At 35.8% G+C, this 15,539-nt stretch overlaps 1 protein-coding gene across 1 annotated transcript; it reads left to right on the forward strand.

Annotated features, from left to right (window-relative positions):
• The first annotated feature begins 9,839 nt into the window (after positions 1 to 9,839).
• LOC306882022 (CUE domain-containing protein 2) lies at positions 9,840 to 13,682 on the forward strand. Its single transcript, XM_079436449.1, has 9 exons — positions 9,840 to 10,117; positions 10,705 to 10,779; positions 10,858 to 11,001; positions 11,110 to 11,171; positions 11,384 to 11,508; positions 11,595 to 11,765; positions 12,246 to 12,310; positions 12,420 to 12,480; positions 12,566 to 13,682. Exons 2-9 carry the CDS (start codon positions 10,706 to 10,708, stop codon positions 12,710 to 12,712), a joined length of 849 nt encoding a protein of 282 aa, XP_079292575.1. The 5' UTR covers positions 9,840 to 10,117; position 10,705; the 3' UTR covers positions 12,713 to 13,682.
• The last annotated feature ends 1,857 nt before the right edge of the window (positions 13,683 to 15,539 follow it).

Below are 15,539 nucleotides of genomic sequence, written 5' to 3' on the forward strand. Positions count from 1 at the left end.
GAAACATGAAGTTCTAAATGGCAGCTGTCTAGACGTGTGGTCAGAGACAAAATAGATCATTTGACCTCGACCAAACATTAAACTGACAGTGATTATCTGCTTATAAATGCCACACATGCATATACGAGTCCCTTCCTTTCATATCAGCGGCGGCAATCCGACTTCCCAAAAACCGTACCATTGAAAACGCACCCTCCCAAATTATTTTGGGGGATGAATTTATTCCAGGCATATCCTATGCTCGTTCATGCAGGATATAAAATCCTAGATTATTTCTTGCTTGGTTAACCTGCATCCGGTCGCCTCGTTCACAAAACCACTCTAATGTTGCCATTAGTTATGCTTCTATGGTGGCCAAAAGATGAATCCTGAGGTCTCCACATTCAATAAATGTGTACATGAATGGTGGAGGAAGATAAAATATATCTCCAAGATAGAGAAGGGGCCAGTTCATTGCTGGAACATCAGAGGGGGAGATAATTAATCAATATGAAAATGACATGGGCTCCACTGAAAATCCGAAGCATGTAAAAGCCTTTCTGATCTGCCTTTTTCACCTCGAGGAAGCTTCAATATTAATTATCTTTGAGAAAAGTACATACATAGTTGTCTATATTATATATTGTGTTTTTGCTGCTTCGTACATTGCCTATTTGGATATTATTCTTTTATTATCTGTGTCCTGTTGCTGTCTTTCTGTTGAACTGTGGAACTTCTGTCACTATAACAAATTCCTTGTATGTGTAAACATACTTGGCCAATAAAGCTCATTCTGATTCTGAAAAACAACAAAAACGACAACACTGTGACACAATAATTTTTCTTATCTTTTCTTTTTGCACAAAATACAATCTTACATTGCATATACATTTATATTGACCTGGTAAAGTAACAATTATTTTTAGAAAAGGTCTTATATATATATATATATATATATATATATATATATATATATATATATATATATATATATATATATATATATATATATATATATATATATATATATATATATATATACACACACACAACTTAAAAAATTTGGTATTAAATACAAATTATTATTTAAGAATTTTAATTATTATTTAATTATCTGAATAAAGTCCACCCTAGTATACTAAAAAAGGTGTAGAAAACAATTTTACTTAGAAATTGCTAGTAAATTCCACAATTAATTAAAAGACAAACAGCAAGTGGCATAAATTAAACATGAAATTTTCAAGTAGAATTGTCTTACTTAAAAAAGCATTCTATAAAGTGTATCCCAGATACAAGTGAAAAAAGATTTAATTTAACAGAAAAAAACCTATAAAAATATACGAAATATAATATATACCCTTAACACAAATACTGCAAGTAGCAATAAAAATTGTAAAGGTTAGTGTCAATAAAAATGAGGCTAAAACAACTATGCCTCTTAAAACAGCTTGCGGGACAAACACACTTTAACCTTTAAGTTAGAGGTGCTTTTGTGGAAGGGGGAAGCTCAATTCAGTAACTGCAAGTAACTGGTGTTGTCTCACTGGGAGAAAAGACAACTTTTCGGAATTTTATAACACAGGTGTGGAATCGTACAAACCAGGAGCCTGGAAAGGTGATCTGGTAATTGGCCATGGGAAAAAGACTGTGTGTCAAGGGATTGTCTGTAGTAGATAAGAGACAGGAACTTGTAATCACTTTTTTTATTAGTATGTGCCAATCTACAACAACAACGCAAATCATCAACAACTTCAAACTTCAGAACACCCCAGAGACACAGTATCATCTTCATGGAACTAAAATAATTAATATGTTCTATATTTGGATGAGAGAATCCATTACATCTTTAATTATCGGAGTTAGGATGAAATTATTAAGGAATATTCTCTTTTTTCTGACACTTTCATAGTAAATAAAAAAAAAGAAAAGAATAATGAATCAAATTATCTGCATCTCTGAGAAAATATACAGAGCTTCACAATGAGTGAAAGACAAACACAAAAAGACAAACGACTACAGTTGTATCATTTGAAAATTAAAATGGTTGGTTTAGAGTAGAAAGTACCCTGCAATTTTTTTGCACAAAGTGCAGAGCCCAGAGACTACCGCCCGTATTTCATGCTGCGAATTGCATCTGGTGGCAGCAAAGCGAAACAGCAAGCTTTATTTTCTTCAGACAGTAATGCTAGCGTACCTTTGGCACAGAAAGTCAGCGTCTCTCATAGCTCACTCGGGGCAACTCAGTCAATGGAACAAAGTTAGAAGAATGGAATACAGTCTCTGAACAAAACACACACATTGGCGAGAGAGCAGGCAGACCGGGGCTGGAATTCCACTCGCTGTGCAAGATGAGCAATATGGTGACGGGCAAGAAGCGCAGGCACAGGGCCCTTACGCTGAAGCCAAGCATGTTTTCTTCTTGAAATAACCTGTATTTTCATAAGCAAGACAATCTTTACAGAGGGCAGGTGAACCCTGTAACCACTTGTGCATCCAACTGCAAAGGTCTGGCTGAGCTTAATCTAATTGTGAAAGGTCTATTTTGCTGTGCACTTCTTGTGCTGAAAACATATGTGCCGCATTTACAATGATAATAAACAAAGGAGCAAAAAATCGAATCCAATTATGGCAACTCAAACTACTCAAACTGTGCAGAGATAGCCATGAGCTATTAATAAAGTAACTGTTAAAGTGTCAATAACAGTTGTAACAATTAAATCCTTGTCGATATCTTATTGAAGTGAAAAAAATGTTCCCAACAGAAATCAAAGGCCTGTTTGAGATGAAATGTACAAAAGGTTCATCAGAGATATCACACAACTTCAAGTGTGGAAGCCCAATTTTGTATTTAAAAAGTAAAACAGTTCAAATAAAGTTAAAAGTAAAAAATAAAATCACTTTGTGAGAAATAAGGCCACAATTATCATAAATAGTTGCAATGAGTTTCAAAAAGTTGAAAAATTAAATTACATTCAGAGGAAATAACCTTGCAGTTGTGAGATATATAAATACAATTGTGATATAAACTAATGACTTACACAAAATAAGTAAAGTTGCAATTACAAATAGCCATAATTCACAGCCATAAAGTTGCAATTATGATAAAGTCACAGTTTTGATATAGTCACATTTACAAAAATTAAAGATACAATTATGAGACATAAAGTTGCAATTATTAAAAATAAACTTGCAATTAGAAGAAATAAAATTGCAGTTACGAAATTTGAGAAATTACGTTTCCATAACAAACAGTGAGCTACCACATATTTAAAAAAAAAAATCAGTACCCAGGTACGAAAAAAAGGGATGCAGAGGGATGATTTCAATTCAACAGCTAAATTTTCATGAATGAACTATAACAAAATGTCACGTAATTCATTCTTATGTCCTTAGACTTGAGCATACAGGGCGATGGCAGCACCTTAGTGTAAATGCAGATGAAGGTTGAGTTGTTTGCTCAGATTGCATTTCCACCTTTATTTATGGATTCCCTCCAGTGGCACAGACATCATGTTTTGACGCGGCTCTAATGTCAAGATAAGATGAAGAATCACTTCAAGGTGCTCTCTGACACAAGATAAATGGCAGTTGACCTGAAGACACCAGGAGGTGAGGAGCCTTGTGGCACTGTTGTAGTGCTGCTCTAAAAACATTTCCTGTCTGTCTTGAGAGACACCACACCTTTGGGCCATTTTTGACACAGGTATATCTCATCTATGAAAACTTTGAGATAAGGCTGAATGAATGAGCCTGCCTGTCCATGCAAATAGCTTAAGCCTATCACATCTGTTATTTTTGAAGTTAATGCCACAACATAAAATGCAACAAAAGGAGGTTTAAAGTCAAGTTTGTTGGCTTCTCCAAGTCGTTACATAAACATAAAAAGTATATTGTTAAAACTTATCTCACAATTTAAAATTCTAAGAAAAAAAGATCTCTCTCACTCTTCAAATTTTGGTTTTGGTGACAAAAACAACATCTTCTCTCGAAACCGAATCTGAAGGAGAAAAACCGTATACACAGAGTTACTCAACTGCATGAACGCATGCCCAATTCTTCTACATTATTCTCTGAGCCGCGTAAATGATCAAACCTGATGACAGTCTCAGTCTGAGGAAGAGACAGAGCCTACAAAAGGGAAAGTGACAGGCCCTTCTACAACAGATGTTTCTACCGAGGGGAGTCTACTCTCCACTGAGCAGTCTCACACATGAGAGACACCCAAAAGCTCTGGAAACAGTCCTGAAAATGTATGTTCACTGGTAAAAATGCCCCCCCCCCATACAGACTACCCACCATTGAATATTCCAGACTTGTTCAAAAACACAGAGGGGTATTAACACATAAAAAGCAAAGTACCGTTGCCAAAGTTTGTACAAAAGGCAAGAAAGAAACCGCTGAAGAGCTATCTTAAAGGGATAGTTCACCCAAAAATGACATTTCTGTCATCATTTACACACCCTCGTGTCATTCCAAAACTTTAATGACTTTCTTTCTTACATGGAAAACAAAAGATGATATTTTGAAAGCATTTTTTCCTCAGGAACAGACATGGACACCACTCACTTTCATTATATGGAAAAGAGAAGCTTGAACATTCTTTTAAGTCACTCTTTTTGTGTTTCACATACAAAAGAAAGACCTACAGGTTTACAATGACATTAGATGAGTAAATAATGACAGAATTTTCACTTTTGGCTGAACTATCCCTTTAAATCCTACCACACAGAGCGTTTGCTTCTATTGATCCACAATCCAGAGAAGAGCCACATTATTGACGGAAAACAAAGCACATTAGAAAGGCCATTTGTCAGAAATGTTGTTCTCCAGATCTATCATGAAAAGAAAAATTTTCCCACTGTAAACGATAACACACGTCTGTTCTTCATTTCCAACAGATCAATGTTAATATGCAGGGGGTCCTGAAGATGGATTGCGGACACACTTTAACCAGTTAAGTGCCGGGGTCACATCACAGATGGGCTTGATAAGAAGTATGAGCCAGAAACAAGGTCTTCATTTGATATGAAGCACTTCATACATCATAAGCCATAAGATCTGTCATATATAGACGCCGTAGCATGCATATACACTTTATGCTCGATTCCAGAGGAGATTTTCAAAAGAGGAAAGACGAGTTCATTGTAGGACAAGCTGACCTTCTTAATGATTTATATCCGATAACTATTGGTGGTTTAAGCTTGTTCACCACAAAACTGCCATTAATAGGATCATTTCATATGAAACCAAACATAGTGATAAAAGGAAAGCTATTTAATAAAACAGAAAATATGCTGCTTTACACATGCTACATGGTAGTGACTTAACTAATAAAAATAATTTCAGAATCAACAAATTCAAGCATGTTAATTTACCAAGTTCAGTGGTTTATTCAAGCATTTAAACTCATCTACAATAGACAACGTCCACTGCACAAAACCGCATTATGCCTCTTGTTCGCAGTGGGTCTTAGGGAGCAGTGGCCAGTCTGGTGCCTATTTCCTTGAGACAGGATCTAAGCAGGAGCCAGACGGGAAGGCAAGCATTGCCTTGCAGGAGTCCGGATAAGCCAGCTCTGATGGCTTGATACAGCTCCAGACCCCCAAGCCTGATACCCTGGCCACAGAAGCGGCTCTAAATAATGTTTGCCATGCCTGCAGAGTGCATGCTACTGTTTGACATTGAGCTTCCTGCTACTAGTCTTTCATAAAGATATGGTCAGAGATCACCACCTGGCAACAAACAACTAAAAATGCACAAAAATAATCATTTAAAAAAGATAATAATATAATAATAATGTATTTTATTATTGTTATTAAATAAATACATCAAATTGTAGTGTAGTTTAAATGGTATATATGGTCTCAGAATACAGCAAAGTTAAGTGAACAAAATGTTTGCTTTTGAACTTAAAATTAATTATAAACTGCATGTGTTTCGAAAACATATATTTAAAAACAATCGAAATTCTTTTCCTCTCATAATAAATGATGGAAAGCACAGCTTCATGCAGTATGACTGTGTGATTAAATTCTATTCATTTATTTCACCATTTGAGGTTTAGGAGGCAAATTGTGAAAGCTTGAAAAAGCTCATTAATAAAACTCGGTGGCTTCAATTACACAATAGATTTGTTCAATTTTTAACGATATCTGTGAGACGAAAACAAAAATCTGTTGATTTGATTTTGGCACTTGGGTAATTCAATTCAGATCATCTAATATATAATAATACACATTCACTTCAAAGTATAATAAAGTTAATAAAAAATGTGAAAGCGCTGTACCTGAACTGTGAATCAAACATTAATAAAATAATTAGAGATGTGTTCCGACAGACAGCTTCTGGTATTATTGTCTAAAGTTGGGGAAAAGGTAATTAATTTGGCAGTAAATTTATTCGCACCGTGTTTGGCTCCTCTAACGAAGGAGAGGAAATTGCAAAGCGGAGATCAAGTCTTCCTCCATTGTGTCTGATCAAATGGAAATCTTTCTCTTTTAACACAATATGCACATTGTGTATCCTGGCCTTCCATTGCTGAATGATATGCTTGAGCATACCAGTAACTATGAGTGAAAAGCTTTTAATTACTTTTTAATGTTTTAAATGCAAAATGTTTTAGATGTAGTTATTCATTTATAACAGACAAATGAAATAGTAAAATTATAATATATATATATATATATATATAAATCTAAAATAGATTTATAATGATATACAATAAAATACACAATAAAATAGGTGTCATCAAAAGACACTACCATCAAAGAAAACTTCTCTACACACTACCAAATTAATCTTTTTAAAACAGAGTGAAACTATTTTTAGAGAGAAACCTAAATTAAACATTTTCCCAACACAGCTGTACGTTCTTGATTTCTCATCTGGTTTCTGAACACAAAGCAACAACCAGGTGTTTTTAACAAACATCAGAGCTGTTCAGAACATTTTAACATATGTAAGTGCATTGTGTTTCACACAGTATGTTAAAGCTCTGTTAAGGGATGTGCTTCATGACACAGTGGTCCCTGCAGGTTCAGTACAGGGTCTCTGTGGCCCACCTTGAGCTCAAGGGTTCTGGCACGCTGGCAGATGGGACACATCGTGCCTTCAACTGGAAAATAGTTCTCTTGTGTCAGTAATGGCAAATAAGAGAACGCAAGGCAAGACTAGGCCAACTATAACAGTGCCTCTGGTAAAAGTATGAAAGTTAAAAAAAAAAAAAAATCAACATACTGTTTTGTCTTTTGCCAAATTAAATAGTTTTGTATATCCATAACAGCATTTTCATATTAAAAGTCAAATAAAATATATAATTCTAAATAATTTATATCCATTCGTTTTAGTATTTACGAAAATCTTTTTAAATTATTAAATGATTTTTGCGTAAGAAAATATTTGCTGAAACCCAAACAGCAAAACTCTGCTTCTAGAAGCAATACAAAACGAACATGTAGAAACTAAAAAAAATCTATTTTCTGCAAACCCCATTAAAACTAAATATAAATTGAGTTTTGTCAACATTACATTTCCCGATTTATAAACTGCTTCTATGCTTCTGTCAAAGTCAACAGTAACGATGCAGAAGTGTATCATGACTCAATGCAGCCACCTAGTGTTCATACCGTGAATCTGACCAAACATTTTCAATATATCTCCAAATTTATATCACAATTTAGCCCACAGACTAAATAAAAACACCGCAACATTTTTCTATAGCTGCTGGGTAACAGACCACAATTAAACTAGGTAGAATTTAAATGAGATATTAACCGTTAACAAATCTTCATTACAGGTCAGGAATTATTATTTTTTATATTTCAACTATTAATTTATAACAATTTCATGGTATGTTACCATTTATATTTTTACTGTTTTATGAAATGTCATCGTGACAACTTACCCCATTTATAGTGACAATTAGCCTCGCCACACTTACAATAAATAAGAGCCACGGATTCCTTCACTTGACTTCCCTTAACCCAGTAAAAAACACAAATGTACTGCTTTAATTCACCTCTAGAATATGTAACCAACATTATGATCTTAACCTATAGCCTTTTTTCCTATGAATAAGTCATATGCATTTATACTTAAGAATGCATATTATTTGATACACATTAAAAGCTAGCTACCTTCCATCCAATTAGGCTGTGTTGTTAGTCAACTTCATTAACAAGTCTAGTATTAAGTCTAAATGAACACACTGCTATATTCTTGATATATATATCAGCTGTGTATATAAAGAATAGGGTTTTTTTCATGCATTCAGTTTGTAAGACAGTTCTACATGCCACTGACCCAAGAGGGTTAAATAGAGTCCAGCCAACATGAAACTAGACTCATTATCAGCTTCATGTACTGTATTTCCCGTACTAATAATGAAACAGTGCAGCTGGATAAAACACACACGCACGATGAAGCATTAATTATGCAGCGCTAAACATCTATGAAACCAATTTGTAATCAGGAGGTGTGACAGCATACACTAGTGTAATAACACTGGAGCTCTCTTTACCCCTTATATGTGTGCTAACAGATGCTGACGTATGTGAGGAAGAGCTTTATAAAAGATCAGTAAAACACTACAGACACCAGCTATTAGAAACAGATCAATAACGGACATTTTGAATTTTTTTTCTGATATTCTTCTAATGTAATGATAAGTGGCATCCTTTGCTAGATCAAATTGAACAGAAAACAACTGTGTTTTACAGGTAAAGTAACTAGTTCAGTGTATTATTTGCATAAATTTCTCAGTTCACATAACAGCCACTCATTCTCAAGAGAGAAACACACAGGATTTGGGCCTAAAGAGGTCAAAACAGAAAACAGAAATAAAAATAAATTGCAATAATAAATTTAATGACATATATAAAATTATTACTGCAATAGCAGTTATTTATGCCAGCAATAAAAACAAAAATACATCAAAATAAACTATATAATAATATATAATAAACTTTATGATAGTTTATGCACAATAATGATCATGGCAATAATATCATTAGTAGTGAAGTGAGTGAAGTGACATACTGCCAAGTATGGTGACCCATCCAACGTGCACACACACAGCAGTGAACACACACACACCGTGAACACACACCTGGAGCAGTGGGCAGCCATTTTATGCTGCAGCGCTCGGGGAGCAGTTGGGGGTTCGGTGCCTCAAGGGCACCTCAGTCATGGTATTGAGGGTGGAGAGAGCGCTGGACATTCACTCCCCCCACCTACAATTCCTGCCGGCCGGAGACTCGAACCCGCAACCTTCGGATTACAAGTCCGACTCTCTAACCACAGGCCACGACTTCCCCACAGTTATGGTAGTTATGGTAGCTAAAAAAAATGGGTGTGTATCTGTAAATAAAATATTTATAATGTATAGGTTTTGTATTATGCATTTTGTTTATATAAAATATTATTTTAATATTAGTTATATAAAATATTTAGTAGGTTTTATAATTATTAGGCCTATTATTACATAAAATAGGCTATGCTCAAATATATTTTATTTACATTTGTTTTTATTGCTATAGCCCATTTTTAAAGGGACAAATGTAGAAATAAAACAATGAACATTTGCATTTATTCTCTTACAGTTAAACCTAAAATTACTCAGTATCGTTGTACAAAATATTGTTCAATCTCTACTTGCAATTAGTTGACTTTAAAAGTTGTTTGCTATGGGTGACTTACTTTGGTCTTTGTTAGTGAATGAGAAGATTACATAAAACAAATGTTCTATTAAAATATATCACAACTACAACTTAGTAATAATAGCAATCATAATCAAGCATAATCAACAATGCAGGTAATGCATCATCAGAGTCACATAATTTGAACTCCAAGCGTAAATCCGCACTATGGCACAGTATCATACAACAGAATATGGAATAACGGGAGAATAATGCGTTTGCTCTGCTTTGTGAATGCAATCAAAACAGTGACACGAGGGTGTTGTTTACATTAAAGCGGACGTGACGTTAAAGGTTTTGAACCTCAGCGACCGCGCGCAGGGCTAATGAATTAGCTAAACATTTTACGGTTTATTGCCAGCTTGCAGACACAAGTTATCAGTTTTTACGAGCTGACTTTTTTTGTTCTTTGTATTCTTTTAGCTGTGCTGTTTGATCCAAAGGTGAGAGGAACATCTAAAGGCCTTTGCGCATGTTATAGTTATGCTAGTTAGCCATCGGCTACCCTACTGAGCACTGATAAACAAACCTTGATATCGGTATCAGATGCTTCTATTTGACAGCCGATGAATGCGTATCATTTGTCCACCGTGTTTCTAAAATGTTAACCATAAGATTGGTTGTGCAATTGTATGATTAAAACAATTTGTTGAGATCGCGTGCAAATGTTGCCGTCTCCAGCACATGAAAACATTATTTGTGAATTAAAAAAACAAAAAATAGTGCACTCAATCTGTATCCATGTCGAAGCCCGCAAAACTATCCGTTTTTGGACTATTTAAGCCTTGCATAAGAAAGTAGTTTGTTGCGACTTTGAAACTGCTGGCAACCAAAACTGTGCAGACTCTTGTTTGCTTTACCTTCAATTTGATATCAGTTGTCTACTCCCATATTGAGCACAATCTCCAACACGCTGCCACAGTAGTGATTGTTTTCCGCAGCAAACCTGCCTTAAAGCTTCTCATATGGTTCTCTTACAAGTTGTCATTGCTTCCTTGTTCTCTCTTCTTTTTGATTCGACTGCATGTAGGATGGATCTTCAAAAAATAATTCAGGACGCGCTGTACGACTTCATTTTGTCATATATTCCTCATGCGGATCTGAGGTGAAGGCGTCACTTAATAGTTACTTTTCTCCTCAATCATTAAAATATACCAATGACGTGTTTTTTTATTTTGATCAGTACTCTAGATGATGTGATTTTGTCCTACATCACTGGGGTGCTAGAAGATTTGGGCTCTCAAGAAAGTGTGGAGGAAAACTTTGATGTAGAGGTGTTTGTTGAAATGTTGGAGGCCTACATTCCTGGTTTTTCAGATATCGACAGGTAGCTGTGGGCAGATTTAATCCTACTGAGATTTACAATTATTTTATATTAATATTGTGTAATATTTTCAACGTTTTTTGACTGCTGGTAAATATTTTTTTCTCATAGTGTCAAAGTTTGTGAGATGATGTTTAATCTGGCATCAAAGTTGGCCTCAGCCCGAGACACAGGTAATTTTCCTTTCGTAACAGATGTTGCATTTTTTTATTATATTATATTAGATACATTTCAGTTTTGTCAAAAAAAACAGATGAACCAAAAATAAAAAACGGCCCCTTGCAAACCTGAATGACCATTTGCTGGTGCACAGGACAAAGGGACTTGTGTGAAGAAACAAGAAAATGTCCTGCACTCTGAAATGTGATTTGTGTCTGTGTTTAAGAATCTGGAGAGATGAAAATAGAGGAAGGTAAATTTCCCCTCTCAGAAAGCTCTTCTTTAGCCCATGGAGGTTCAAGAGAACAGACACACAACCTCACATTACAAGCAGAGGGAGCCACAGCTCAGGTAATGGGCCTTTCAAGCACCTGTACAATGTAGCAGATGCTGGCAAGCTGGTTTGCAAATGAATATGTATTTGGGACTGTTTTCAGGTTAGTGAATTATCATGGGACACACAGGAGCAACATCTTCTTGAGATGTTTCCTAAATGCAGTGTGACTGAGGCCAGAAGTGCGTTGTCTATTGCTAAAGGAGACATGGAGGAAGCTGTTCGTCTCATTATTGAGGGAGATGTCCAGCTTAAGTGCCCGACGTCTCTCAACGTAAGCTCATTTGTAGCTCCTTTCATTTAAAGTAGTTTTATTTCATAAAATTTAATTATAGATAAAATGATCTATAATTAGGGTTTTTGCCTATTATCTCTTAACTGTTATGCAAGATTAATGGTTTTTATATTTGAAAGATATTATATTGATATTTTGTTGCCGATCAGTTCAGTGTTGATAAAACTATTAAAAATAACTTTTGTTAATTGAAATGAAGCTAAAATATAAATATTAGATGGAAAAAAATGTAAGAAAATGAAAAATGTTTCATCGTATATTTGTCAAAAAAAAGTTTTAAGTAAAAAATAAACCGACGCTAAAAAAGAAAAATACGAAAGTATTGTAACTAACTAAAATTGCAATGAAAACTGATAATATAAAATAAAAGGATATTCAAAATATTAAATAATACTATAAAAGTATATAGATAATAAACAGTGTTAAAATAACACTGCCTGAAAAATGTTATATTTTCAGGCAAACCAAGGGAAGACTATTTCTGCTGAAGTTGATCAGAAACTTAAAGCAAGCATTTTAGAAAAGTGAGTTGTTACCTTGATCTCAAATTCTTTTAAACTATTTCTCAAATTGTTATATTGGATGTCACTGCAAGTTGCAAAAAGTGGCTAATCAAATGTTTGGACCCCACAGGTACATGCTGGTTGATAGTGAAGAAGACAAGAAAGTGCACAGACCAGTCACTCCAAAAGATGTACGTTTTTCAGTGATTGCATTGTATAAGATCAATGAATTATGTGGATATTAATTATTTCCACTTCCTGTATGGTCATCTGCAGGCTCCTAAAAAACTGGTGCGCTATCACGGCAGTCAGGTGGTCACCACAAAGGGAGAGCGCTACCATCTAGTCAAGAAAGAAGAACCAGATGACATGAAGAAGACTTACGTTAGTCTCAAACCAGCACGCAAATATCGCTTTCATTGATGAAAGGCATCTTGTTGATGGACCATTCAAAGTCAACCCTCTTTGTTTTTTATATTTGTGTCTGGTTATCTGACTGGAAACAACTGATTTAGTTTTTATTTAAATGTATCTCAGTCCAAATGTGTGTCCATTTACATGCATGGTGCTGGAGGTTTTGTTTCTTGGGAGTTTTGATGTTTGAGTTAATTTGCTGTTCTGTGTAATCTCCCAGCAGGTCTCTTTTTCGAGCCCTTATCCGTTACTGTATTTATTTTTTAACTACTTTTCTACTAAAACTTTAAGCTATTCCTAAAAACATGAAGGTGTTTACATTTGACTGTTTTCTTTATGCCAAACCCTATTCTACAGATCATTTTACTGAAAGTCATTGAAATGTTCCACTAAGTGGTTGTTTTGTTATAAAATCAACCAATTTAGCTTGTTCTCAAAACGGCTGAATATCAGTGTTTGTATTTTGCACTCTGTGTTTATTTTCATATACAGAAATAAAAGGACTTCATATATGTTCCTACAGAGACTAAATAATAGCAGGGTCTGTGTGACAGTTGATTTTAGTTGCAGTTCACAAACAAGGTCTGCCTGTTAATTTGGGATTCAGCACATCATATACACTGGAAAAGCTTTGGATAGACCAAACTATGTATATTAGCTAAAGTTAGTTTGTCTATATTGTGTACTTGCTTTGCATAGTTTTAGTGATGAATGTGCTTTGTGTTCACTATTAACAATTGTATTGTCATATCCATATTACACCAGTATTTGAGATGTATTTGTGCTTGATGTACTCTGTTTACATGTAAACCATATTGTCTTTGGCATAGAATCACAGTACCAGCTGTCTAACATTACTAGTCACCTCCACCATGGCCCTGAAACTGAAGTGCAGTGATTAGATTCAAATATATTTACATTATTTTTCAAGGACTGATGGTGTTTTTGAGAGTAACTAGTAAAGAATTAATGTTTTATGAATGCTGTGTCTTTCCTCAGTTGTCTACTTTAAATACTTTTAAACTTCTTAAAACTGGTTAGAATATGGATTTTCCTACCTTTAAGCACACAGAGCATGAGGTTGTGTTTAATGTTGACGTATCATGAAAATCTTATGTAACTTAGCCGATTGTTTATGTAACTCGTGTGTTTTTAACTAACTTGTGTGTATTTGACTGTTTGCATTTAATCATTTAGCAGACACTTTTATCCAAAGCAACGTACAAATGAGAATAGAAGCAATCAGACCATCGAGAGTGCATCAATATACAAGTGCCATGACAAGTCTCAGTTAGTCTAGCACAGTACACGTAGCTAGTGTTTTTTTTATAAATAGAATAGGTAAGTTTTAGTATTAGTTGGTCAGGTGCTGGCGAAAAAGATGTCTTTAGATTATTTTTTAAAATAGCTAAAGACTCAGCTGTTCGAATTGAGATTAGGAGGTCATTCCACCAACTGGGTACAGTCCAGGAAAAGGTCCGTGAGAGAGATTTGGTACCTCTTTGATGGCACCACAAGGCGTCGTTCACTTGCAGAACGCAAGCTTCTGGAGGGTGCACAAGTTTGCACTAGTGAGTTTAGATATATTGGTGCAGCACTAGTTGTTGTCTTGTAGGCAAACATCAGTACCTTGAATTTGATGCGAGCGGCTATTGGTAGCCAGTGTAACCTGATGAAGAGAGGGGTAACGTGAGCTTTTATTGGTTCATTAAAGACCACTCTGGCTACTGCATTCTGGATCAGTTGCAGAGGCTTGATAGTACTTGCGGGAAGGCCCGCCAAGAGAGCATTACAATAGTCCAGTCTGGAGAGAACAAAAGCTTGGACAAGGAGTTGTGCGGCTTGCTCTGACAGGAAGGGTCTAATCTTCCTAATGTTGTATAAGGCAAATCTGCAGGATCGGGCCTTTGTAGCAATATGGTCTGTGAAGCTTAACTGATCATCGATCACAACTCCAAGGTTCCTGGCTCTCCTGGAAGGAGTTATGGTTGATGAACCCAGCTGTATAGAGAAGTTGTGGTGAAGTGATGGGTTGGCTGAGACCACGAGCAATTCTGTCTTAGCAAGGTTGAGCTGAAGGTGATGGTCCTTCATCCAGCTAGAAATGTCACTCAGACAGACTGCAGTGCGAGCAGCTACCGTCGGATCATCTGGTTGGAATGAGAAGTAGAGTTGAGTGTCATCCGCATAGCAGTGATAAGAAAAGCCATGCTTCTGAATGACCGATCCTAATGACGACATGTAGATGGAGAAGAGCACCAAGCACTGAGCCTTGAGGAACTCCAGTAGCAAGAAGTTGTGACTTCGAAACCTCACCCCTCCAAGACACCCTGAAGGACCTATCTGAGAGGTAAGACTCAAACCACAGGAGCGCGGTTCCTGAGATGCCCGTCTTTCTGAGGGTGGACAGGAGGATCTGGTGGTTAGTGTCAAAAGCAGCAGACAGATCCAGCAAGATGAGTACAGAGGATTTGGAAGCCGCTCTTGCAAGATTGGCTGCTTCTGAAGCCAGATTGGTTGTTGTCCAGAAGATTGTTCTGTGCAAGAAACAAAGAGAGTTGGTTGAACACAACTCGCTCAAGTGTCTTTGCAATGAATAGAAGAAGGGATGTAGGGTCTGTAGTTTTCTAAAAGTGTAGGATTTAGAGGGTTTTTTAAATGTACACATTTGCAGAGAAGGAAGAGAGGAGTGACTGATACGCACTAAGGTCCATAGAGTTTTTGATTTGTACCACTTCCTCTCTGCAGCCCTTAGTTTAGCGCAATGTTCACGGAGAACACGAAGAGTTTAAGCGCAATAAGACGCAAAAGAGAACTTTTATACTCAGTTTAGTAC

The sequence above is a fragment of the Barbus barbus genome (assembly GCF_936440315.1).
Source record: "Barbus barbus genome assembly, chromosome: 16".
Taxonomy (NCBI): domain Eukaryota; kingdom Metazoa; phylum Chordata; class Actinopteri; order Cypriniformes; family Cyprinidae; genus Barbus; species Barbus barbus.